At 34.5% G+C, this 26,050-nt stretch overlaps 3 protein-coding genes across 4 annotated transcripts in view; 1 reads left to right on the top strand and 2 right to left on the bottom strand.

Annotated features, from left to right (window-relative positions):
- Positions 1–8,424, bottom strand: part of LOC131946947 (ras GTPase-activating protein 3) — a 40,280-nt gene extending 31,856 nt beyond the window's left edge. Inside the window, exons 1-2 of the mRNA XM_059308004.1 lie at positions 8,341–8,424; positions 2,563–2,680 (exon numbers count right to left, since the gene is read on the bottom strand). Coding sequence (XP_059163987.1) covers positions 2,563–2,680; positions 8,341–8,398 — 176 coding nt within the window. The 5' untranslated portion in view covers positions 8,399–8,424. The remainder of the gene's footprint in view (positions 1–2,562; positions 2,681–8,340) is intronic.
- Positions 8,425–9,579: 1,155 nt separating this feature from the next.
- Positions 9,580–21,409, top strand: LOC131946945 (X-ray radiation resistance-associated protein 1). 2 transcript variants are annotated; one of them, XM_059308000.1, is made up of 17 exons: positions 9,580–9,685; positions 10,221–10,423; positions 10,642–10,786; positions 11,189–11,286; positions 12,462–12,607; positions 12,977–13,078; positions 13,585–13,829; positions 14,373–14,396; positions 15,282–15,442; positions 16,157–16,308; positions 16,659–16,728; positions 17,217–17,349; positions 17,638–17,804; positions 18,562–18,742; positions 19,419–19,531; positions 20,326–20,496; positions 21,069–21,409. In XM_059308000.1, exons 1-17 carry the CDS (start codon positions 9,589–9,591, stop codon positions 21,189–21,191), a joined length of 2,331 nt encoding a protein of 776 aa, XP_059163983.1. In that variant the 5' UTR covers positions 9,580–9,588; the 3' UTR covers positions 21,192–21,409. The 2 variants fall into 2 exon arrangements, with proteins under 2 accessions (XP_059163983.1, XP_059163984.1); XM_059308001.1 differs by lacking the exon at positions 14,373–14,396.
- Positions 21,410–24,991: 3,582 nt separating this feature from the next.
- Positions 24,992–26,050, bottom strand: LOC131946948 (uncharacterized). The gene has a single exon (XM_059308005.1). It carries the CDS (start codon positions 26,048–26,050, stop codon positions 24,992–24,994), a length of 1,059 nt encoding a protein of 352 aa, XP_059163988.1.

Genomic DNA, 26,050 nt, shown 5'->3' on the forward strand with positions numbered 1-26,050 from the left:
AACAGTCTAGAGCTCTACCCCTAGACCACGCCGTTTATAGGTTAAATGAAAAGCCCTGTAATTTCTACATGTCTGACTGATCCTAAAGCTTACTTGTACGCCTGTTATACATTGTCATGTGCAGTTTGAATGGTGGTGGTATTGATGGCGCCAAGGTTAAAGAAAAAGGAACACGATCTTCAAAGAAAAGTGTAACCGAGTATTTCCTGTCTTAAATGCCGAAGAATATCGGTAAATTAGTTCGACCAGCGAGGACTCGTCTGGGCACTTAACACGTGACCTTCTACAGGTGACGCAAGGACGAATCCAACCGCCCCGTGTTTCTTTTAGGCATCTCTACGGTTCGCCCTCCCCCCTCTTCCAACAAGCACTTCTAATCCTACCCCCTAACCCAAACCCCCGGACAAAATAAATATTTAATTTAAATATATAAAACCATTGCACCCCCACCCCTAGGAGCAAAATATCTGAAAGAAACCCAGCCATCGCCTTTGTTACAACGTTTTCTATCGCTAGGTGATACCCGACACACAGAGTATCATATTTTTTATATTGCGGACTACGGGGGGCTCTGTATTCTCACTAGCCCTCCCCCACAACTGTATTTGCTTGATACATACAGCATGATACACCGTCTTGTGGTTGTGTGTGGTGATGTGTGGAACAGGATACAGTGCGGCGTCCGCTAAGCTAAGGCTTACAGACTAAGAACCTTTGTCAACATGAGCTTTCAGTAATTGTCGGCAGGTTTTACAATACATAACAAAGGACTGTGGAAAGGAAAACCGAAGACATACATTGGCGGCTCGTATTATGGGGGAGGGGGGTGCAAAATACCCACTAGATTCGCCTATGAGTGTTAATTATACTGACTGTGATATATTTAAAGAATTATTTAATCTCAATCAAATATTGTTCCATATATAGTTTTATCACTTGCGTGTTGAAAAAAAAATCATCACCTACCAAGCCTAGATCCGAGAATCAACAACAATAAAAAATTCGAGTTCATCAGATGAATATATAGTCCCAGCAACTTGTTTTATATGCACAGACTCTTCCCCACCCCCTGTCTTTAGTCTGTCTCTCTCCACTAAGCCCACCCCCCAACCTCTTTCTGGACATTCTTCCTAAACATACTAAAGCAAGAGTGATCATACACGATAATTAATCGACAAAAACTATCTAATTTAGCCTGTCATTTAAACAGTAAAAGAAAGGAGGTACACAAGAGAGTAATGAAGACATTTTTTTTTTCAATCGATCGCATCAATCAAATGGCGATAAAAGCGGGATCGGCGCGATAAAAAGCGGGATCGCCGAGGCCAAACAGCAGTTGATAAATGTCAAGTTCAGCGCGGTAATTCTTATTTCATATCGTTAACAGACATATCGTTTCTTGTACCATTCACTTGAAACAGTTAACGGAATACAGAAGAACGCCAATTAAAAGAAAATGTATTATACCCATTATAGGTTATAACTATAACTGATAATTTTTTTAAAAATAAAAGTCAAAAACATCTCTTAGGTTTTTTTTTATTAATGACAGGATAATCTTTAGAAAAACGCAGTTGTATTTTTTCAAATTGAAATATGATTTTTGTATTCATCGATCAAAACCATCTTAACTACAATGGTAAACAAATTATGATAAGAGAATAATAACTCAAAACTTTACAAAGCGTAGGCTGTAACTATAAAGCTTTATGTTAAAAAAAAAAAAAAAAAAAACACCGGGTTTTTCCAAAGAGCTGCTTCTATAAAAGACCACAATATTCCAGTATCCCACTAAACCCCATTATTTGCGACCGTAGCCTAAAGCTAGGACGACCCACCCGCCCGTCATTAGCTGGTCACTCCCTAAAGCCCGCCCCATTAAAGGACGGCTCTGTGATGGAAATAGTTCGCGTACACTGGCAATCCAATTATGACGTCATTACACTGATCTGAAGGGTGCTTCTCTGGGGTCAAGCATTTTGACGCCACAATGCTTGTCCACTTTTGTGGCTGGAGTTTACCACATGCACAATTAACAAAGCTGGTTGTGTGCCACTTGAATATAGTATTCTTTTTCTTGTAAATTGGTACTTAATTCCAGTGAATGTACCCAATTTACATATCACACCACTAGTAGCACTGGCAAACTTGCTTCAGAGTGACCTAATCACAATTACTCTTGTGTAAGATGTCATTACTATTCATCAGCAAGTGGTATAGATAGACTACACATTTCAGAACAGACTAAACATGGCAATTCAAAAGTAAAAACAACCATACCAATGTATTTGTGTAATTTTAGTCATTTCAAAACCACAAACATCCTCACTGAATAGTACATCAGCACCATCTTTCTGGACCAGTGTTTCTACCAGACTTTTTTCTCTGGGGGGGGGGGGGGGGGGGTCACTTAAAATTTTCAGGGGTGACGGGAAACTGTTAAAAAGTATATCTTTTCTATAAAGATTCTATTTTGTTCGGGGGGGGGGGGGGGGGGGGGGGGGGGCACTCAGAGATGCCTGGAAGAAACATTGTTCTGAAGAAACCAAAAAAAGAACTTACTTTAGAGATTTCTCTACTGTGTTTGTTCTGTAGATTTCCTCAGCATCAATTTTAATAGCCACACAGGTATTTCTCCCACTCCCAGAGAAGGATGATGATGGCAGGTTTTTGGCTTCTCCTGCAGTACCAAATTAAAAACTATGACAACCTTTTTTAACAGCTCAAATAATTTTTATACTAAGGGATTTTTTTTTCTAAAACTTCATAATATGTGTAGTTGATGGTTGATTATTATGAATTACCACCACTAACAACCGAAGCATTAGCATTATGTTTCTTTTAGCAATGTACTTTAAAACTATTTTAATTTTGCACTAAAGAAAGGATGAGAGTTTATTATTGAAATAGGCTCTAATCACAACTGTAAATGAGAGGATAACGATAATTAAACGATGCCACATGATTCTATTAATCAACTCAAGGTAAAAAAAAAGTAACTGGCATATCCTTTGTATTTGTAGAAAGTATCCATGACATCTATAAAACAATGGTTAAAACTCATCTTACACTTACAGTAGTAACTTACACACATTTGAGAAATATTTCCTTTCATGTACACTTAAGACTTGGTATTTAAATAGAATCCTCAATTTTTAATTAAAAAAAAATATCAACAAAAGAATTTCATGTAGGTGTTTTAGAAAAAAACAGTTTTAGTAACTTGTACAAATTGTCCTTTTAATTCTTTTTCTCTAAATATTTATATTTGTAATATGCATTAAGAGACAGATAATAGGTTTCACTTCATACAAATTTAGAAGCACTTACATAGCAGTCTGGCTGTTTAGTCTACTAGTTGCAGTTTACTATTATTAGCTCCCTACTAGCCTAAAATGAGCCAGCACTAGGGGAGCTTATTCACCACTAACTTATCAATGAAATGCAGACAAAATAGGAAACAGAGTATAATTCAAGAGCTTTACTCTTTTCTTTTGTTTAACAGTCTAAAATGTGCACTGTGTATACTGAATCAATTGCATTTCAAATAACAAGCCAATAAAAAAAACAAATGTTAAAAATACACAGGCAATTGTAGAAAGGGGGTAGGTAGGGTAAACTAGTGGTAAGTTAGTTCTAGTGGAATATAAAAAAGTTGGTTTTGTATAGCCAGGCTTCGGAATCAAATGTAATGATTCTTGATGACTATGAATGTCACACATTCTGCTATCATAATTGTTATTAGTTTTTGTCATTTGAGTTATAACCAAATTTTTATAACCACTTTGCTAGTATTACTGCAATATGAATGTCATTCGCACTGATTATTTTAATTATATATATATATATATATATATATATATATATATATATATATGGTGAACAAAATTGTTTGACTGTAGGATAAAAACTAAAAGCAAAAGTGAATATCATGACCCTGTTGCCCCCCCCCCCCCCCCCCCACCCATATCCAAATTATGTGGTGTAAACTGGGAGGAAGTAAAAGACTGGCATAACCCACATATGTAGCAGATGGTAACATGGATGCCAGAAAGGCTTGGTTCTTCATCCTGTTGCAGTCTGCCTCACTTATATATAGTAATAGCATTATTCAAGCTGATTATATCCTTATACTTATATGAGAGAGAGAGAGAATTTAAAAAAAAACTACTTAAATTGTTGTTAACATTTCCCAAAAAAGCTAGCATAATGATACTCAGTATTGGGTTAATTAGAAAAGTACCAATTATTGTTAACTACACCCCCAATGGGCTGCTAGGAATGCTGAGAGGGACCTGATCATTAATGTAACATGGATGAAAAATGTTTAAGCTTCAAAACAAAATTGCATTTTAAGAATGGTGTAGTGTCTAAGTCTACCTTTGTCAGCATTTGAACTATGTGGGTTTTTCAGGTTGATCCCATGTTTTGTGTTGTAATGAGCATGGTAAATGTTGGTAATAAATATGGTTGAAAAATTGTTCCGATTATTTTGGTACAACAAATTGTATTAACGATATATACCAAACGTTTCATTCCGAGTTAATTAAAAAAAATGATGAAAACAAACTACATAGGTTGGTACATTTGAGTGTTAAAAATAATCAACTTATAAACGTACACAGGCTACTAAATAAAAAATAACTATTTTTACATGTTTTATAAATATAACCATACTAATACTGAATACAACTTACTCAGTACTGACAAATATCTAAAATATCGATATTTTTTTTAAAAAATAGTAAGGATTCTTTTTCTTTAGACCTAGCTATCCATTGGGCAGATGAAGTACAGTTCATTGACCCTGGCATTCAAAGTGATAATGTGGTCAGTACTATGCCCAGCAGCCTTCACTTTCCCTTGCCCTTACCCATTAGAGTTGAGGGGACTTAACTCAGGGACGTTCCACTGACTTCAACCCGGATTCGAACTCGTGACTTTCCAATTAGCAGTATAGCGCTCAACCGCTAGACTATGCCGTCCCATAAAATATCGACATTAATATGAGTTAAAAGCATGTCGATTTGTACTTTCTACTACATAAATAAGTTTTTAAAAAGCGATATAAGGTAGATTGTTTATATTATTGTTTGAGTTTATATTTAACTTAATGCAACAAGCCCGCCGGTTGGTTGAGGCCACGCCGGGGAACAATCTGTCCGGAATTCAAAGGGTCAATTCTAAATATCATCCAGAACTAGAGTCTAGTTCTAGTAACTTGTAGATCTAGAATCTAGAATCAGTATGTAGCTTTTTCTGACAAGGGCAGACAACCTACTCCCAAAATCTCACCATGAAAAATTTTTGTGTTTTTAAAAAAAATATTTGGGGTACTCTCTGGTTTTTTGGAAATAAAAAAGTACTCTACTGTTTCCTGTCATTTCTACCACGTTTTTTGAACAGGAGAGGATCAGCTCTGTAATGAAGTAAAATTTTCATTTTTCCGATGTTTTTTTTACCAAGAAAACTTCAAGTGAAAAATTAGGTAAGCTTGAACCTATTACATTTATAATTATAACATTATTCTTTTAGCAGAAATGAGCATAACTTTACAGAAGAACCATTTACTCTTGTAACTAAACCATAAAAAGTTAAAAAACTCATCAGCAATTTACTTAAATTAATTTTTTCCCTAACTCAGTAGGGAAGCTTTTTTCAGCTGCCATCTTGTTTCCGTAATAGAGAATATATAGTAAAAAATGTACTCATCTTAAAACCTTAGTGTTGCAATAAATAGCTGAGACTTTTAGCAGAAATGAGAATAACTATATAGAAGAACTATTTACTCTTGTAACTGAATCATAAAAAGTTAAAAAACTCATCAGCAATTTGCTTTAATTAATTTTTTTCTCAACTCAGTAGGGAAGCTTTTTTCAGCCGCCATCTTGTTTCCCCAATAGAGAAAATATAGTAAAAAATGTACTCATCTTAAAACCTTAGTGCTGCAATAAATAGCTGAGACTTTTAGCAGAAATGAGAATAACTATATAGAAGAACTATTTACTCTTGTAACTGAATCATAAAAAGTTAAAAAACTCATCAGCAATTTACTTAAATTAATTTTTCCCTAACTCAGTAAGGCTGCTTTTTCAGCTGCCATCTTGTTTCTGTAATAGATAATATATAATAAAATATTATACTCATTTCAAAACCTCAGTGCTTTAATAAATAGTAGAAGATTGAAGCTGAAAAGTGAATAACTATACAGAAGAACCTTTTTCCCTTGTAATAGAATTATAAAATGTTCAAAAAGAAGTCAGCAATTTACTGAAATTAATTTTTTTCTTTTACAGAATTAAGTTACAAATTTCTTCACATATCTTGTGAATTTTGCAGAGCGTGCTGTTCCAGACAGCCCCAGAAATGATCAAGTAGATGAAGCTCGACCCCAGTAGCTGCTAGCGGACCGATGAGGATGTTTTTGGACAGAAGATAGTGGCTGGTATGGTTCACCAGTATCTGTTGGTGGACAATAGGCTCCTGCGATATGTCCTGTCTGTGCTCTTAGTCTACGCAGGATGTTATGGAACGGCAGATATCCCCTTACTTGACTGGTAGCTATTCTGACCCTTCTGAGGAAATGTTAAAATGGACTCAGCTCCTGCCCACAAGATCCATGCTGAGAGGATGCTGGGATATATGGACTGATGCGCTGAGCTCTAAACACCACTGGGTTTTCTGGATTTCAGGGTGAAGGCAAAGCTGAACTCAACCCTTCAGTGGCTGGGAAGGAAGTCAGAAGCAGAGCAGAAAGTCCTAGAGGGACAGCACTTGGCTGGTAAGGACTGCAATTACTTCAGAAGGTTTTTGAATCAGAAGACTGGGATTCCTGTACAATCTCTAATTGTGGATCTTGCAAACGGTGACCTCAGTTTTGATTAATAGTTAGTGGTGAGTTATTCATTTTATTATTATTTGTTGAAACACCCAGCTATTGAATTGTTTTAATCAGCTCAATATAATGTACTGGATAGTATTGACTGTATTGTATGTAAATTAGAACCTACACATGAGGTAAGATACAATTTTTCCCCTCATTTTAAATCAAAAATGTCTTTAAATAAAAAGCTAGGCCTATTCATTAATTAGGTATAGCCTAGTTAACTATTATTCTTTGCGTTTCAGGGTTCTTAATTGTATATTTGTATTGTAATATTATAGCCACAATGTAGTTTTAAGTTTTTAAAGATAGTGCTCTCTCGGGCCTAACAATTTAAATTTTGAAAGAAAATTATTTAGGCCTAGTATTAATATTAAATTTTTTAATTATGCGCAAAATAATACCAAATTGTTATAGCTGTAATTAAATTTTCTGTGTTATTTCAGGGCTGATATTATTGTAACTTTTATTTGTGATAAATTGTGATATAATATTTCCAAATACAATTTTTTTAAGATCATTTTGCTGTTTTTGTTTTTTTGCTTTATGTGTTATCTCCCTTTTACAATATTTGTGTTGTTCGCCTCATTAAAAAACAAAAAAAATGATTTCTCAGCTTCTAATTAAGCTAGAAATACAAATGAAGTATCTATGTCATGTTTACCTTTAACACTATGTAACTAACAGGTTTATAAGGTATAAAACTCAATAATTCTAATCCAATGCTACTGAGATTAGATTATACAGATTCAGTGGGCATGTATTTTTGGGCCAGGAATTCCTTTAAGCTTAAATCTATCAAATTCAAAACAAAATCTAGGAGGAGAAACTTTGTTCTTTTTAGTAATCTTTATTAGTTACACTAGGATATATCTTTCTTTAAGTTTGAGTAGGCCTATTAAATTAGGCTAGAACTAGACTATTAGGCCTTATAGATCAAGACGTCTAGATTCTAGTATTATTTTAATATTATTCCATAGCCATAGCATAGAATACTAGAATTCTAGATCTAGATCTCTATAGGCTGGTAGTATAGGCCTGGCCTAGGTAAAAAAAAAATTAGGGCCGAGGGGCCAGGGCTACATTTTATTTTTTAAATTTTAATAGGCCCTACTAAAATAAAACTAATGAAATAGTTTAGGTCTATAGGCCCGTATTTAATATTTGATATTTGTAGGGATTCTAAACGAAACTTAAAGACACGACAGTAGGCATAATCACACGAGACAAATTAAAAGTGTGCTTGCTGCGACAACCACTGACACAGAGCCCTCCGTGAGTATGATGTCACTTTGTGTGCAGTGTGTATCGCTGTGTCGTGTGTGGGTATTGGTCGCAGTCGAACTAGTTTTATTAATGTGGTAAATAACATATACACAATGCAGCATAGAATTCGTAAAGATATGTTTATTTTCTAATAAATTCTCATTCATACATGCACTAGAAATACTACTAACCTATTTTCACACGCAAAGACTCCTCCACTCTGACATCATCATACTCCGCTTCTGCCATGTTTGTAAATCCTATACAAATGAAGATCCGGATATGAACTCCAATGAAAGATATTGACAGTTTTTGTTGGCCTATAATGTCACTAGCCTAGCTATGAATGAAGTTTTCAAGCCCCGCCAACTATTTGATCTAGCCTACAAGCAAAATGAAAATAATTTATTATTGACGAAATACGAATACAAATGTAGAAATTTTGATCTAATACCCTTATTATAAAGTAATATAACGAAAGAAAAAATATCTGTAAATTTCACCTTATGTGTGTAAACTTTAAATGTGTAGTTTTTTATTTAGAAATTAAATCTAGACTAGCTAGTTTTGGTCAGTGTAGTTCTTAATCCTTAGAGTTTGATTTAGTTTAAATTGAAACCATTTATCAAATACTATTAATACTCGCTTTATTGTGTTCTAAACACTACATGTACATACACCCATTCTCGTTTTAACTGTAAAGTAGGCCTACTTTATTCAAAATGTAAAACCGCCAAGTTTACATGGGGTGGCGTGTTGTGTGAGGAAAAGGGGGTTGGGGTCAAAGTTTAGAACGGTAGGGCCAAGGCCTAAAACATGTCTCCCCGTCTTACTATTTATCCAGTTTTTTTTTTAAATTATTTTTACATATCCCCTAATGTTACTTTAGCAATAAAGTTAATTAAATTGGCGTACATTTCATTTGACGCACAGGAGCCGATCGAAACCATATAAGAATTGAAATTCTACTCTAGTACTAGAGATTATCAATAGGTGCATGCATAAATAATACACAAACTGTATAATAAATTAATATATGATATAGCATAATATATAAGCATATATATATATATATACATATATATATGTGTGTGCATTGTGTATATATATGGAGATAGATCTATTTATATAATGTGTAGGGCCTAACTTGCTAAAAATACTATTTAGTTTAGTAGTATTTGATTTGTAACTTACAAGCTGACAATAAGTTAATTTCCATTCAGGCTAGACTAATTTATAATATTTTATTTTAGCGTAATAGCAGCATATATTTTATTGTACTATAGGCCTAATTACAAAATGTGAGAATTGTTTAGTAATTAATAATAATTAAATAATTAACTTTAGTTATAATGCCCTATACATTTATGATTCGTTTACTTTTTAAAGGATTTAGTTTTTAACTAACCATTGCTTGGTTGCCCTAGCGATGTTTCAAAATGGCGCTGGCTGGGGTAAAATTTGATGATGGTCAACCTGGTTTTGTTCCAAATTGCTTTCCTGTGCGGCCCATTTTCGGTCACAACAGTAATGATGGTAAATAATATAAATAATAATATAATATTTATACAAAGCTATTAATTAATTCAATTATCCATTGAACGTCGCACAATTTCTCTACAACTACAACGTCAACAGACAGAGACACAGAGAGAATAGAGTGAAATGTCGGAAGTCACACACTTAAACTTTAAGAGACCAGACTCTAGACTCGTCATATTGATATTTTATTGTAATAATCATTGCTTTGTCTCTGAATTATCATTTTTATTGCTATATCAAAGTTAGGCTTACTATTATTTAGGCCTATTAGAAAAATGATTTATAAAACTTATAATAGGCCCCTTAAATGACTAATATTTTTTTTTAGATTTTCTCCACTCCAATGTTACTACTTTATTTAGGATTACATACTAAATTAAAATATTTACTACATGTATTGTCTGATGGGATATCTTTTTTGGAGCCTATTATATCCATTTGTCACTGGCCTTTTTGATGGAGATTCTTTGTCAGGGCCATTATCTATCAGCTAATCTTGCCTACAATTATAATTTGGTTTATTTTGCAGGTGGAAAATGGTTAGTTGTGCAGCATGAAGAGCAGCAACGAAGATTTAACTCCATTTTGTGCGCTAAGCCTCGGACATACTCACGCATCAAAGAAGAACGCAAAAAGTCTGAGCGTCTGGGGACAAAATTAGACAACCATAGCTTCAATGAAAGCACAGAGGAAAAAGAAGATGAAGGAAAAATTTTGGATGGATTTTTTTTGGTACGTTATTTTTCTTATACTAGTATTATCATAAGTATTCAAATTCTTCAATAAGAATTAATATGAATTTAAAAAAGCGTTTCAAATTGTACATACAAATTTTTTTAAAAACATTTTATTAAAATCTTAATTCTCATTACACAGAAGCGGAATAATATATATTATGCAGTTAATTCTCTGACAAAATGATTTGTATTTTTTTTAAAATTATTAAACAGATGAAACACAGCTGTGTTGAAGACCCATCAGATCTTTGTTCTGTAAATGTAGCCAATCAAGAGCTAGTTGATGTCAAAGAAGAAGACATGGCACTATTTGAAAATGTAGCCTATGTAAATGCTGGAGAAAACTATTTACCATTTGGTAAGAAACAAACATAGGCATTTAGAGGGTCACATTAATTAAAATAATTTAAAAGCAATGGCTTTGTCTCAATTGTAATGATATTCCACTTGTTGATATGAAGAATAGAAATAAATGTTATTGGTATTTGCATTTTTTTAGTATTCTCCTAGACTCTGTCATGAATCTCTAAACTATTTAGAATCCAGATTTAATAGTCTGAATATTAAACTTTAAATAGTAAAATAATTAAATGACTATAAGCTAAATTTTTGTCAGGAGAATAATTATTTGTAAAGATGGCTGCATCTGTTTCTAAAATTCAAGCTTAATTAGCTTTTTAATAATGGAAATAATTATGTGTGTGCTATATCCTACACCTTAGATAAAATGTCTTAATTTTTGTTATTTGTACTCACACAGAGGCTTTTAGAGGTTTTCCATCATTAAGAGAACTGGAATTACCACTGAATGGACTCAGAAGCTTAAAGATATCACATACAGACTTCTCTAATCTAGAGGTTAGTTTTTATAAGATATCACATACAGACTTCTCTAATCTAGAGGTTAGTTTTTATAAGATATCACATACAGACTTCTGTAACCTAGAGGTTAGCTTTTATAAGACATCACATACAGACTTCTCTAACCTAGAGGTTAGTTTTTATAAGATATCATATACAGACTTCTTTAATCTAGAGGTTAGTTTTTATAAGATATCACATACAGACTTCTCTAACCTAGAGGTTAGTTTTTATAAGATATCACATACAGACTTCTGTAACCTAGAGGTTAGTTTTTATAAGATATCACATACAGACTTCTGTAACCTAGAGGTTAGCTTTTATAAGACATCACATACAGACTTCTCTAATCTAGAGGTTAGCTTTTATAAGATATCATATACAGACTTCTCTAATCTAGAGGTTAGCTTTTGTAAGATATCATATACAGACTTCACTAACACTTCACTAACCTAGAGGTTAGTTTTTATATCACATGCAGACCTTTAACCTAGAGGTTAGGTTTTTATAAGATATCACATATAGACTTTAACTAACCCAGAGGTTAGTTTTTATAAGATATTACGTACAGACTTCTTTAATCTAGAGGTTAGTTTTTATAAGATATCACATACAGACTTCTCTAATCTAGAGGTTAGTTTTTATAAGATATCACATACAGACTTCTGTAACCTAGAGGTTAGCTTTTATAAGACATCACATACAGACTTCTCTAACCTAGAGGTTAGTTTTTATAAGATATCATATACAGACTTCTTTAATCTAGAGGTTAGTTTTTATAAGATATCACGTACAGACTTCTCTAATCTAGAGGTTAGCTTTTATAAGATATCATATACAGACTTCACTAACACTTCACTAACCTAGAGGTTAGTTTTTATAAGATATAGCATACAGATTCCATTAATCCAGAGGTTAGTTTTTACAAGATATCACATATAGATAGACTTCTCTAACCTATAGGTTTGTTTTTATAAGATATCACATGCAGACCTCTAATCTATAGGTTTGTTTTTATAAGATATAAAATACATACCTCTCTAACCTAGAGGTTAGTTTTTATGGATAGCTAGCAAAAAAATGTTAAACTGCTAATATACTTTAATAGACTAAATGGAGAATATGCATGTGTTGTCAATATTTTATGCTCTAACAAGGAGAATTTTTTGCAGATGTTGGATCTGTCGTACAACAACCTGTCCCAGGATGATCTCTTGAACCTTGGTCTCCTGGTTAAACTCAAGGTGCTGCATCTGACAGGGAACAACTTCAGTGGCTTGCCTCAAGATTTAGCCATGCCTTATCTCTCTAGAGAAAGGTAAGTTTTTCTCCCCATGTTTACAAGCTAACCGTCTTTAAGTACAAAGCTGTTGGGGCATATGATTAAATGTAAAGAAGACCTGATGATACATAAGAAGACCTGATGATACATAAGGAAGATGATTTGGAGTTACTGTTTCTTTGATAGTAGTCAGCGCTATACCAAGCAATCTTTACTTTACCTCACTAGTCATGTAGGCATTTGAGATTTTCAATGTCCATACCTACTTTAGCCAGGGTATCAAACTTGAGGCTTTCAGTTTATCATTCACAATCTTCTCGCCATCCAGCCATAATTGTAACTTTAAGTCCATAAATATATAGGAAATACATACAGAATTAAACTAAATTAATTTTATTTTTACAGGCAGGTCAAAGTTCAGAGGTTTGCCTGCCTAGAAGTTCTGCTCCTGGATGACAACAAGCTGAAGGAGATGACTGTGTTTGCAGCACTGGCAGGACTCCCAAAGTAACACTTTTAATGTCATTACTTTCTGATCAGTTATCTAGCTTTGTATGTTTTCATTGACAACTATGTCATTCAAAATCTTGACTTTCTGTCTGTCATCGCATGCGGAAGTGTTTTTATTTTGTGCAGCTTTTTTTTTTAATTATCCAAGCTCATGTAAATGAAAATATAAAATGGTGTTGAAATTTTAACTTGTGACTTGATTAGGAAAATGAAAAAACATTAAATTTGGCCAAGCGAAAAAAAAAAGTTATTTATAAGAAATAGTTAATTCCTCTTGCCAGTAAGGCTAACATTTAGTTATTCCAAAGAGTCAGATAAAGCCAACTAGAGTAATTAGGTTTCTTGCATACAAAAGTATGTTTCTTGTGTAAACAGGTAGGCTATGTTTAGGAAAAAAAAGTGATTAAGCATATAGAAAAAAGAAATAAAATCATTAAATTAAGAGGAGCATTGTATTTTTTTTCTGTTTATCTAATTTGTAAATTTGTATTTTATTTACCCAGGCTGAGACACCTAAATCTGTCCAAGAATGAGCTCTATTTTGTGCCCCAACTTAAATCTGTGGAAGGAAGGGTGATAACTCAGGATGGGAAAGACAGGAAACGGTCGAGTCACTCTTCCCACTCTAGAACCAGCAGGAAAAGCTCTCGTCAGTCAAAGCAAAGGAATTCTGCTAAGGAAAAGACTGAAGGTCAAAATGATGACTCTTCAAACTTGGGGGAAACTAGAAAAACTTCTGACAGTAAAGGTGTGTATTAATTTTAACATCTAAGTACAAAATCAACTCCTAGGATGCACATCATAAACTTGTATTCATCTCATTTGTTTTAAAATTCTAAACACAGCAAAGTAGGTCTAGCATCACTTTTCTTCTTTCATGCAAAGTAAGATTGAAATCCAGATTTTTAGTATTTTCTTTTAAACACAAATACGGGTACTTTTCAATTACCTTAAATATGTGTTTAGATGCTGATATGTATGTAGGCTATAAGTTATTACATAAGGACTCAAAGGCAAATAGAGTTCAACTGTTGTGGTCAGGCTGCCATTTTTACTTCCCCCAACTTATGACATGCAATTTAGAACTGGTTGAACTCAGACACATAAAAAAGGATTAAAGCTCAACTCTACAGGGTTTGTAATTGTACTCTGCCACTCTACCACCACTCAACCCCTCCTCCCTCTCCCACTCCCGCTCCCTCCAAGAACAAATATAGTCTTACTTCAAGCTGTTATACCAGATAACTTTATAATGAATGGTCAGCTACAGTTTTATATACAACCTTCCCAGAGTTGAAAGATGCAAGTCTACCAGGTATACAAGTTGTTATTGTTATATGTAGAATATATATAGCTAGTTTTGTTTACTTTCAAATTTGGAGAGTTCTATTTTAACCACTGACAGACCAAATATTTAAAAAATGATTTATTTTGATGTTTCTTTTAAAATTTGTTTAAAATAAACATTAAAATTTGAAAAATATTTCTCACTCAAGACTTTAAGTCCTTTCATAACTAATAGTCTGCCAATTATATGACTTCATTTCTTTATAACTGTTTAGTAGGTTACAAAATTATGTTGTTTTTTCCCTTTATTTTCTTACGTAATTGTTTTTTTTGTATTTTGATGAGTATTTTATTTTAACTTACCGCTACTTAAGAAAAACATTTTATTTTAATACATATGAATTACTCTTCATGGTAACTGTTGTGTTTTTTTTAAATACTGTTACTTTTTGTTTATTTACTTTACCAGTAGCCTCTGAAGGAGAATTTTTTTTATCTTTGTATTAACACTATAACTTCTTTTGAATTCACCTCCCTATTGTTTCCATAGTTGTAGCTAGTCAATTTGCTTTGTTAAAAGAAAAGGGAAACTAATTTTGTTTAATATTTTGAAGATAAGTGATTTCTTTTTCCAAGAAATCAAAATGGATTTTTTTAAAAGATTTACTTCAAATTTTAAATAAAATGCAATTCATCACACTGTTTATAATTGAATAGATAATTGAATGCATTTGTAAATTACAAATAGTTTTATGAATAAACTTGTAGCATTTCAAATTATTAAAATAGACAATTTATTTTTTTAAATATAGATCAAAATATTCATTTCAACAAACTACTGTTAGTATTTGAAATTATACAAAAACATAAATCTCTCATGGTTTATTTATGAAACAATTTGTTTTTCCTTCAGATCTATTAGCTGATGACTTCAGTACTGCTGACCTGTCTGCTCGCATAGAAGAATTTGATGAAGAATCTACAACATCAGCGCTAACTCCACATCCAGAGCTGGATGGCCCTCAAGTGCCACCATTTCCTGAACTGCGATATCTGAATTTGGCCAACAACAATGTAATTTAGAAACACAGCCTCAAAGCTGTCTTGTGGTTTTGTTTGTATAAAACTTACAAAATATTAGTGGATGATGATGGCCATATAAGTATTGTGGGATAAAAAGAATAATCTTTTTAGTAAGTTAATGAAACAAATTCTAGAAGCCAGTACCAAAACAATCAAGTTATACACCACTTACATTGCCTGGTGAATGCCATTCAGTCCAGATAAAATTATGTCTACATGTTACATACATTTTGTAAAGTTTTATATTACACGAGCCGACTCGCTATTTAGTTTGTTTTATTTTCTACTTTTCAGTAATTCATAATTTGTGAATTCGACAGTACTAATGCTGCCACTGAATATATTTGCTTTAAAACACTATCAGTAGCTTGTTAAGGACGATAACCACCCCCCCCCCCCCTCCTTTCCCCAACCCCTACCCTACACCTCCCCCCTTGAAAATAGCCTCCTCATAGTTACCTCCCCTACGTTTAAAATAGTTTCAAACTAAATTATCTGCCCCTAATAGCCGTCACTAAACCCAGCTCCACGAATGTAAACATTTAGCGTGAACCACAGCTCACCAGACCATGTAGGGGTGGGTGTGATAGGGAGCGCGCTTGCAGCTTGTTTTCTAACGTCTCCCGGAAGAGAATTATATATATAGATATATTTTGTAAAGTTTTAGGTTTTAATCTACACCTTACAAATTTTTTCACCTGACAGATCTGTGAAGAAGATGCACTTTTGGCCGTAGCAGCCTGGCCCCTGCTGGCTGAACTGGACGTCTATGACAACCCTCTGACCACAGATTTCTGTGGGGACCCACCATTGCTGAAAAGGTTCCTACAGGACAGGCTGGGCATCAAGCTCAACAGGTTAGAACTGACAGTCACATACAGTGTTACATCTAAGGGCGCTACTGACAGCTTGTTTATATTGTTATAACATTATATGGCAGCTCATTAAATGCTGAAACCAGCCCATTGTACAATATATGTAACTAGTCTAGTTTTTCCTTCTGAGAAAACATGCAAGTTAAGTAATGACCAGACAATAGAACATTAATTTGTAACTCATATTTTATGTGGTTTTTTGCTTCAATAAAGAAAAATATATTTATGGTCTGAACAAATCTAATTTTTATAAACAATCTCTATAATCTAATTATCATCAGTAGTTAATTAGATCTTATAATGTTCAAGCCAGGTTATTTTTTTTTCCACAGAAAAAAGCCACAAGAGGGTTCAGGGTTTCTTAAAAAAGGGAAAGTAGAAATTCACCCCAAGCCTATCAAAGTAAGTTGTCTTTTTTCTGTTTAAAATAAAAAATTATCAATGTTGCCAAACAACTATTTTGCATTAAGGATGAACCGCTAGTTATTTTAAAATAGAACATTTAAGAATGGACTTAATGAAATATCAATTTGGTGATTTTCAGCACAAATAATGTAAGGTATTTTTAAGTTAGTTTAACTTATTGATGTTTATTGATGTTGGTAGATAACAGCTTAGAGATAAATTCATGTCACTAATAAAAAAAAGATTTTTAAAAAATGTGTTAAATTTACTAACAATAATGTACTTTTGATGCTATAAAGAGTTATTGATGGAAGAATATATACAAATAATTTAATTTAAAAAAAAGCTTTTCATCTACTTTTAACCCTCTAACTACCAAAATCACTAGTTGTCTGGAAACAGTGCTGTCAACACACAAAATGTGAGCATTTAAAGGGTTAAGTTTTTGTTCCTGTACTTGACACATTGCCTGCTTGTGTACCCAGATCACAGACAGGGTTCCTAAAGTGCCGAAGGTTCCTGTGGAAGAGAAGATGATGCTGGAACCACCACCATCCCACAAGGCAATTCATGGCAGCTCCACTGCCAGAGATACCCATGATGATATGGGGGTCAAAGGTCAGATAGTTCAATCACATTTTTGTCTTGTTTTTTTTTTTTTCAATGTTGACATTTACCAACATGCAACTCTTCTTGGGGTTGTTTTTTTTCTAATTTTATAAATTATAGTAAAACAATTTTTTTACTAAATTTAGAACTAATTTCTCATGACTATGTACAATTATTTTAAAAAGTGTACTATCCTTAATAAAATAATTGATTTCCCCCCCCCCCCTTTTTTTTTTTAAAAAAACTATTATTCCATTAAAACAAATATAATATATTGATTAATATTTAAATTTAAAGGAGCTCATCAAAAACCAGTTCTGCCACCTATTCAAAGTGAATCTAAAGATGAAGTTTTAGATGCCTGGATAGATGACTACATGGAGAAAGAGTCCTTTGAGGAAGAGCAAGATGGCAGAGAAGAAGTTCCCAGCAATGCATCATCTGATCAGTTTTTCATGACTCAGGTATATGGATGTGCTGATATACAAATCTCATTCATCATTATATAAATGATGATATAAATATATATAAACACAGAGGTTGATTGTGATAGTGCCTATATTCTAATTAATGGAGGGCGTGTTAGAACCTGTGGTTGACTAAAAAAAATTTAACTTTGCCGATAGCATGAGAAAATTCAGGGACATGTATGATCATGTGACTCTCTGTGTGGATTGTGTAAATAAATGCTAAAGCACCCCCACCCCCATCTGAACACCTCACAACTCTGTTGGATCAACTGAATAGTATTGATATATTGATCAGTTGAATTTGCGTTTTCACCCGCGTGTCACCCCCAAACCACATCAGATGGTGTCAGTCTGTAATTACTGCTGTTTTCTCTGCTTATTTTTCCCATTTTTGACTTGGTGTCATCCTCTAAACCCATTGAGGTCTGCACCTCTCACTCCCACCTCATGATGCTGCTGCATAAATGTGTTTATATAAATTACCATTGTTTACTGTGAATACGTATTACATCATATAATACTAGTGACATTTATGTTTCAGGATTGTTAAAAATTTCAAATTTTAATGTCAGGATTTATAAAATTATGGGATTGATTTTTAGGACTGACTTTAAAAAATGAGTGTCGTCGTCTCTCTCCCCCCCCCCCCCCCCCCCCCGTATTCTATGACCCAGTCTTGCTTCCTTCTTGTCTACTATATATTTTAATTATTTTCTTTTTTTTTAACAAAATTACATTGTATTTCATAAAGTTGGATGACATGGGGGAGAAGAGAAAAGGCAGAGACTTCAAAGCATCATCTTTGGCAGAAAAAAGTTTTGAACCCAGGCAAAATAAAACAGACCAAGCTGCTGATTCAAAGTACCGAGGCTACGAGGATTTGTTGAACATTGAAGATCTGGATGATGAGCCCATTCTACCCCCTGCTAAAGGTAAATTGCAGTTTTTTTGTGTTTACTCAGCTCAATTTTTTTTTTTAATTTTGCTTTACATCTATGGTCAAAACTTTTAATCATTAATGAGAAACATATTTTCAAAAACTGTTATTGCGTTATCAATGATGCATTCATTGTATTTTAGGAAATAAGATTTTAACTCAATAACAAAAATAGAACCATTTTAATTAGAAACCTTATAAGGTGGGTAATAGTTAGGTAAATAATTAGAAAATAAGTCTTAATTTATTCTTACCCTTATACACCTTTGAATCACCAGATAGTTTATAGAAATGCATTATATAGAACCATTGTAAGCAGTGGCAGAGGCTGGATTTGGTCATAGGGGAGGGTTAAAAGAATATTTATAACCTCTCCCCCTTCCTATGCTGCTGCTTGCAATTATAATTTGGTCATTGATTAACTGAATAGAAAATGTTGTTTTGTTACTCAGACATACAAGGCAACATCAGGACACTAAAGCACACACTAAACCATTTGCTGGTGGTGCAATTATAATGTGGTCATTGATTGACTGAATAGAAAATGTTTTGTTACTCAGACATACAGGGCAACATCAGAACACTAAAGCACACACTAAACCATTTGCTGGTGTTGCAATTATAATGTGGTCATTAATGAACAGAATAGAAAATATTGTTTTGTTATTCAGACATACAGGGCAACATCAGAACACTAAAGCACACACTAAACCATTTGCTGGTGTACAGGGACCCTGCTGTTGAACTGACCAGGGTCAAGAAAATGGTGCCAGAGTATAGAAGGGTCAGTGATCTCCTTACAGTTTTATTTAACTCATGGTCTAATTAGCATTTCTTAAATAGACTTGTTTTAAAGACCAGCAATAATTAAGTTGTAATCATTAACAATGTATGGTGTTTATTTTTAATTTTTATAAAGGACTACAGTAACCACAATTCCTGATATGAAAATAATTTCATATCACTTTGATTTCAAATTTTATTTATTGCTGCATAAAAATATCAGAAATTTAATGAAAAATATTTTTAAGGAACTTTCTTAATTAAGTAATTATTAGTTTAGCCTGTTAAGAATTTTTATTAAGGCTTGTTTTTCTTGGGTTAAAAGAAATGTCGACTACTTGACCTTTAAACTATTGAATGGTTTTACTTTAGGTTTAAATAGACACCCATGCACTTACAATGATTAGATGTGTATGAATTTTTACTTTAAAACTTGAATTCCTTCCTTCCTTATTCCTTGTGGTCCCTGGGTAGCAAAGGGCTGCTGCCAAACCTCTCAATCGGTCTTGAGCGGCTCTCTTTATTTTTGCCCACTTAAGCCCTGCAGCTCTTGCCTCACCTTCTACAGTACTCCTACAGGATGTCCTTGGCCGGCCTACTTTCCCCTTCCCCTGGGAATTCCATACTGTTGTTGTCCTTACGATGTTGTCCTCTCCTCTTTAAAAAAACTTGAATGTAGTTATCAATGTTTATGATACCTCATTTGGTTAGCCTTTATTTATTTTTTGTTCCATCTTGTCAAATATCCAACCACTTACAACTACCATTTTGTCAAGACCCAAATTGTTTGTGTAGGTGCCAGTTGTTCCTTCAAAGCCGACCCAGACATACCAAGAGAAGGTGGATGATGTGCTGGCTAAATTAAAAGCCAGGCCAACATTTGAAGAGGAAAAACTCACCAATGTGTTAACTGATAAAAAGAAGTTCCAGAACAAATTTCCAGAGGCTCAGGTCTTGCTGGGTCAGGTATGTAGCAATATCGGAACAAAATTGTTCAACTTTTGCAATGCAATAAGCTTTTCTTTAAAGTGTACCTACTATATCTATAAGCTTTTTTTTCAACTAAACTTGTATTTTTAAAAATTACTACAAAATAATTTACTGAATAAGCAGAAAAGTAAAAATCCTTTTTGGATTTTCCGATCCACACCAGTTTCATATGCACACTCACTGAACCCGTCATAATAGTTCTACTGTCCGCTATTGCAAAATCCGATCTTGAATCATACAAGTTGAGTGTGTGTCTTGACCTCCGCCGAACCCTTGAAACTGACAAATCAAACTCATCGGGTTCTATCAAACCCATGTTAAGAGCCACTAGGCTAGTAACTTGATCTATAATTGTATTTATATCACTGTTGTATTTATATCACTGAAGTAAGCTCAGGAAAAAAGAGAAGCTACTAGCATTGAGCTATTAATGTATAGGCTCTATGTTAAATAAAAGTTAAAATAAGTATTTACATATGCATGAGTTCACAATAAGTTACTAATGATTGAACATATATGAGAACCACTTTCTTTTGTTTGATGTTTAGATACAAAGGCGATACAATGCTGTCCGTGTTGCTTCTCTCAAGGATGCCAAAACAGCTCAGGAAATCCATGGGAGTATTCCAGGACTTGTACCCACCCCTCCAGCTAAGGCAAAACTAGTATAGAACAAATGTTCTAGGATTTGTTCCAATATCTTCAGTTAAGGCAAAACTAGTATAGAACAAATGTTTTGGGATTTGTTCCAATATCTTCAGCTAAGGCAAAACTTGTATAGAACTAACATTCTAGGATTTGTTCAAATACCTTCAGCTAAGGCAAAACTAGAATAGAACTAATGTTCTAGGATTTGTTCCAATCTCTCCAGCTAAGGCAAAACTAATATAGAGCAATGGTTGATGGATTTTTTCCAACCCCCCCCCCCCCCCCCCACCAGCTGATATAAATTATCTATATATTTATCAGTGTCAGAGTTTCTGTATATTTATGTATATAAATAACTGTTGAACCAATGATACAACCCTATACAACATAACCTGCTGATCAACCATACCCATGTATATGTATGGCTAGTATTGTCCATAATATTTAACATTTATGTTGTTTTTATTAGGACCCTAAATAGAAACTGCTGTGCTATTTTATTTTAGTCAGTGCTGATTATGGCATAAAATAATTAACTACTTTTTAAAGACCAAAAACCAGAAAAGATAATGTAATGTTCTACATTATGCAAATTTGTCTATGTAAAAATGTGTTTACACATTTTACACATTTTAATGTATATTTCAGTATTTTTTTCTGAAGGGATATTTGAAGGTCGTTTGGATCTTATACATAGTTTTTGTGAAACATTGTAATAATATATTATATCTATATATGTTATTGTGATGTAACTATACAATTAATAAAATTACCTGTGATGTAACTATACAATTAATTAAATTACTGTGATGTAGGTATACAATTAATTACTTGTACTTGTAGTACTACTACTAAGCTGAAAACGTCAAAGAATTGTGATAGCTGTTATGATTATTAAATATATTTTGAATTTCATTTCCTTGTTTTTAGACTACTTCTATTGTTTTTATTAATTAAGATTTTGACAACATGTTTGTGTATGTTTTTTAAACTATAAATTTATCCCAAAAGTAAACAATCCTATTTTGTAATTGTGTGTTTCCAGTGTGTTGTTAGCATGGTTGGTGTGTAATTTAAGAGAGGAAGGGAGATAATGCCTAAATTGAATAAAAGTTGGGAGTTAATTTCAAAGTTTTGTTTACTGTCAGCATAGCAGGCTATAAATAAACGACACAAATACCCGAATGTAAAACTGAAATTGAATGGGTATTGTTGCCTACCGAGGTGGGGTAAAAGGGACCACATTTCACTTTCGGGATTTCTTGAGGGTCTAACAACACATGGGACATAACAAGACGTGTCACTACATGACAGCTCACTACATGGGGAGGGGGGGGGGGGGAATACACACAAAATACCAATGTGTCTCACGGCAAGTATTAGATTCAGGTAACTTTGGGCTGTATGGTTGCAGTACTACGAAAGAGAAAAAAAAATGGTACTTTAACCATTCTCATGAGCTTCAAATGAGAGACACTATGGCACTTTTAAAAGGCAACGTTAGTAGACTGGAACGGTGGTTAGTGTTTAAACAAAATTTCTCCAAATTACCGGTATAGAAATTTGTTTTGGATGGGAGCCTACTATATAGGCCTTAAGCAACGGATTAGTGACACCCTATATAGGCTAGACTACACTTTCGGCAAAGTATATTTCATACATTTTTCTGGAGGGGGGGGGGGGCTGGTTTGATGTGCTTTCGAAGAGATGCCTGAAAGAAACTCTGGTTTCGGCTGTGATCAGCAGATATGTCTTCCATACTCCTGTCCGCTACTTATCTAAAGCCTACTGGCCTACACACATTTTATCCCGCCAGTTCTCCTTATTTAAAACTGCTGGGTTCAGCTTTTTGGTGCAACGCGAGCTTCTAAATATACCTAGGTTTAATTGGTTTTAAATAAAGGAGGTGAATAGCATTATGAGTTGAGAAAGTATATCTAGCAAAGTTGTATTTTATCCTGCTTTAGCAATAGATGCAATAGAAATGCTATGTGTGCATATAAGGCTTATTTTGAAAACAATATCATATTATTTGTTATTGGTGTAGTTTTACATGGCTGCTAACCCGAAAGTCTCGAGTTCGAACCTTCGATCAGATGAAGCTCGTCAGCTGAGGACAGCAACCCATCTAGGTTAGAAAAATCAAACAGGAGTAGAGTCCACTAGGCGATAGGATTACCAACTCTGGTTTCCTTTCGACAGCTCCCGTGACACTGCTGATTCCAAGCTGTACAGGTAACGTCCTGTCCCTTGGGTCAATCAGCCGTGTGGAGAGAGGGGGTCTGTTACATGGGCAACATAATTATGGCAATTCTCATCTTACCGCCCAGGCTTTGTGCTTGGATTTCCAATACGCAACCATCCAATGGTTTATTAGACTATGGAGCCATATAGTTTTTATCCATACAGAGAGTTAAATGAAAACCGGCATTACATTTAAATATACGTTTATTCAATCGTTTTTTTTTTTTGTGGCAGTATCATAAACACAAAATTATCAAACCAACCATGACAAAATGGGTTCTGTGGCAGTTACATGGAACTAGTAGAAAAAATATGTGAAGCCTCCCCACCAAATCACGATTAACAGTCAATAGCTAATATTAAATATCCAAACTACTCGATAGCAAGCTTGATTCATTTGGGATTGAACAGCACAAAAAAATATAATTGTGTACCAAAAATGAAGGTCTATAACATGCTTGTGCATAGGTCTGTGTAAAACGATTGCACTGAGCACACACACAACTGTCTATAGCAACGTCATAGTACGCATAATTATTGTCTAATTAAAAATACAATCGTATGCTTAAAAAGTAGGGAAATAACAAAGAAAGAGGGTGTTGAAATAATGGCCCTTTATTTTTGCGTATAAGAGTGTAGCGTCACAAGCGGGGAGTGGGGGGGGGGGAGAGAGGGGGTGCCATGACGTCGCAAAACCTACAAAGAAAAGAATGCTCTATTTCAGGGGTCTCCAAACTTTTCAGTCCGAGGGCTGCATTAAGTATCAAATTTCAGTTCGGGGGCCAGTTTCTTCTAGGCATGTCTTTGATTTTTCTGTGCAAAGTTGCTCTGCCATCACCAACAAACATTTATTCCGTGGACAAAAAGATCTCCGCGGGCCGGATGAGAGGACCTCGCGGGCCGCATCCGGCCCGCGGGCCGTAGTTTGGAGACCCCTGCTCTATTTCGATCGGTGTAACTGGTTCTAGCGAACTCAAAGTGGTCCGTAATTAGAGTCTTACGTAAAGCATTGTCTAACGCACTACAAAAATGTATTTTATGATTTTATGTTTGACGAACATAGACATAAGAGGTTACAAACTAGTAGTCACGTTTCTGTTAGTATGGTACAGAGTTTCTTCCAGGCATCTCTTCGGGGGGTCGAAGCCCCCCGAAAAATTTTTACCGCCCCCCCCCCCCGAACGAAATGAAATTTATATAATTTATATAGAAAATATATACTTTTAACAGTGTCCGCCCCCCCGAAGAAAGTCTACCGCCCCCCCGAAAATTTCAAGTGCCCCCCCGGAGAAAAAAGTCTGGAAGAAACACTGGTATGGTACACAGACGTTCGCGAGCAAACATATACTTATATAAATATATGCCGCTATATATACATACATACATACATACATATATATATATATATATATATATATATATATATATATATATATATATATATATATATATATATATATATATATATATATATATATAAAGATAGTAGGTGGAGGGAAACCCTTGTCTCGCTTTAGAGCGAGACTTGATTAGTGAAATTATTAGCCTACAACTATGCACAACAAACAATATTAGATTATTAACTACACCAAAAAGACGAAACAACACTCCTGAATTTAGAATTAAACTTGTAGTAAACAAGAAAGTTCAAACTGCAGTTGAGGAGCTGTGAGATGGTCATCGTGTTGATGATGTTGTGGCTGACATTCTGGTACCGTTTTCCGATGGTCAGTTCCGGTTCTGAGACCTGCGCCAGGTTGACGAGAATTTTCGGCATGTTGCAGACGATGTACAGGATGGAAACGAGGGTGACTTGTTGCACGACTTGCAAGTCTTTCCCAGAGAGGGAACTCGATGTTTGGCCTTCTCGACTTCTGCCAGATTTATTTCTAGGGTCTGTTCCATCGCTGGTTATCATGACAGATTTTTGGCGAAACGCTGAGGATTTTCTTAAACTGACGACCATTATTCCAACGCAGATGATTAAAATAAATTGCGAGGCAAGCGAGAGAAAAGTGTCTCTCATTGTCCAGACGATATCTTTTATCGTCTGCCGGCTTGAAGTAATCCACAGCAATGTTCTGTTTGAATTAACACGCGCGTCGAATGTTGTACTCATCCCCATATTCAACAGAACTGGCAGATAACTGAACACTGTGAAGATTGCAAACGCTAAATGAATAAACAACGATCGATTTTTCGTGAAAGCGTTTTTGAAATGGAGCGGTTTAGCCACGCACATTGAACGGGCTATGGCCAAAAACATGGTGGTCAGCATCGTCATGACGTAGAGGAGAAAACTGACGTTCGCTGATAGGATGTAGGCGCCAAACGGGTCGACAGTAAACCAGGTGTGGTAGTGGGTGTCCATCTCTAGAGCCCAAAACGCCGTTAAAATCCCCATGCTGATGTTTGACAAGACAAAGACTAAATCCGACACGGACAGGATGAGAAAAGACACGGTGACGCCGTCGTTCACGCCCATTGACACGAAAGCTTGAATGTTTACTGTGTTGCTAAGGACGCCGAAGAATGCGACCACAACAAACAAGATGGCGAACATCCAGAGTATGTAAACTTCCTGTTCGTTGCTGATGAGACCACCCTCAATATATTTCTGTACAACTGTTAGAATCAT

The sequence above is a fragment of the Physella acuta genome, unplaced genomic scaffold (genome assembly GCF_028476545.2).
Source record: "Physella acuta isolate Inbredline_101_S28 unplaced genomic scaffold, ASM2847654v3 ptg000577l, whole genome shotgun sequence".
Classification (NCBI taxonomy): domain Eukaryota; kingdom Metazoa; phylum Mollusca; class Gastropoda; family Physidae; genus Physella; species Physella acuta.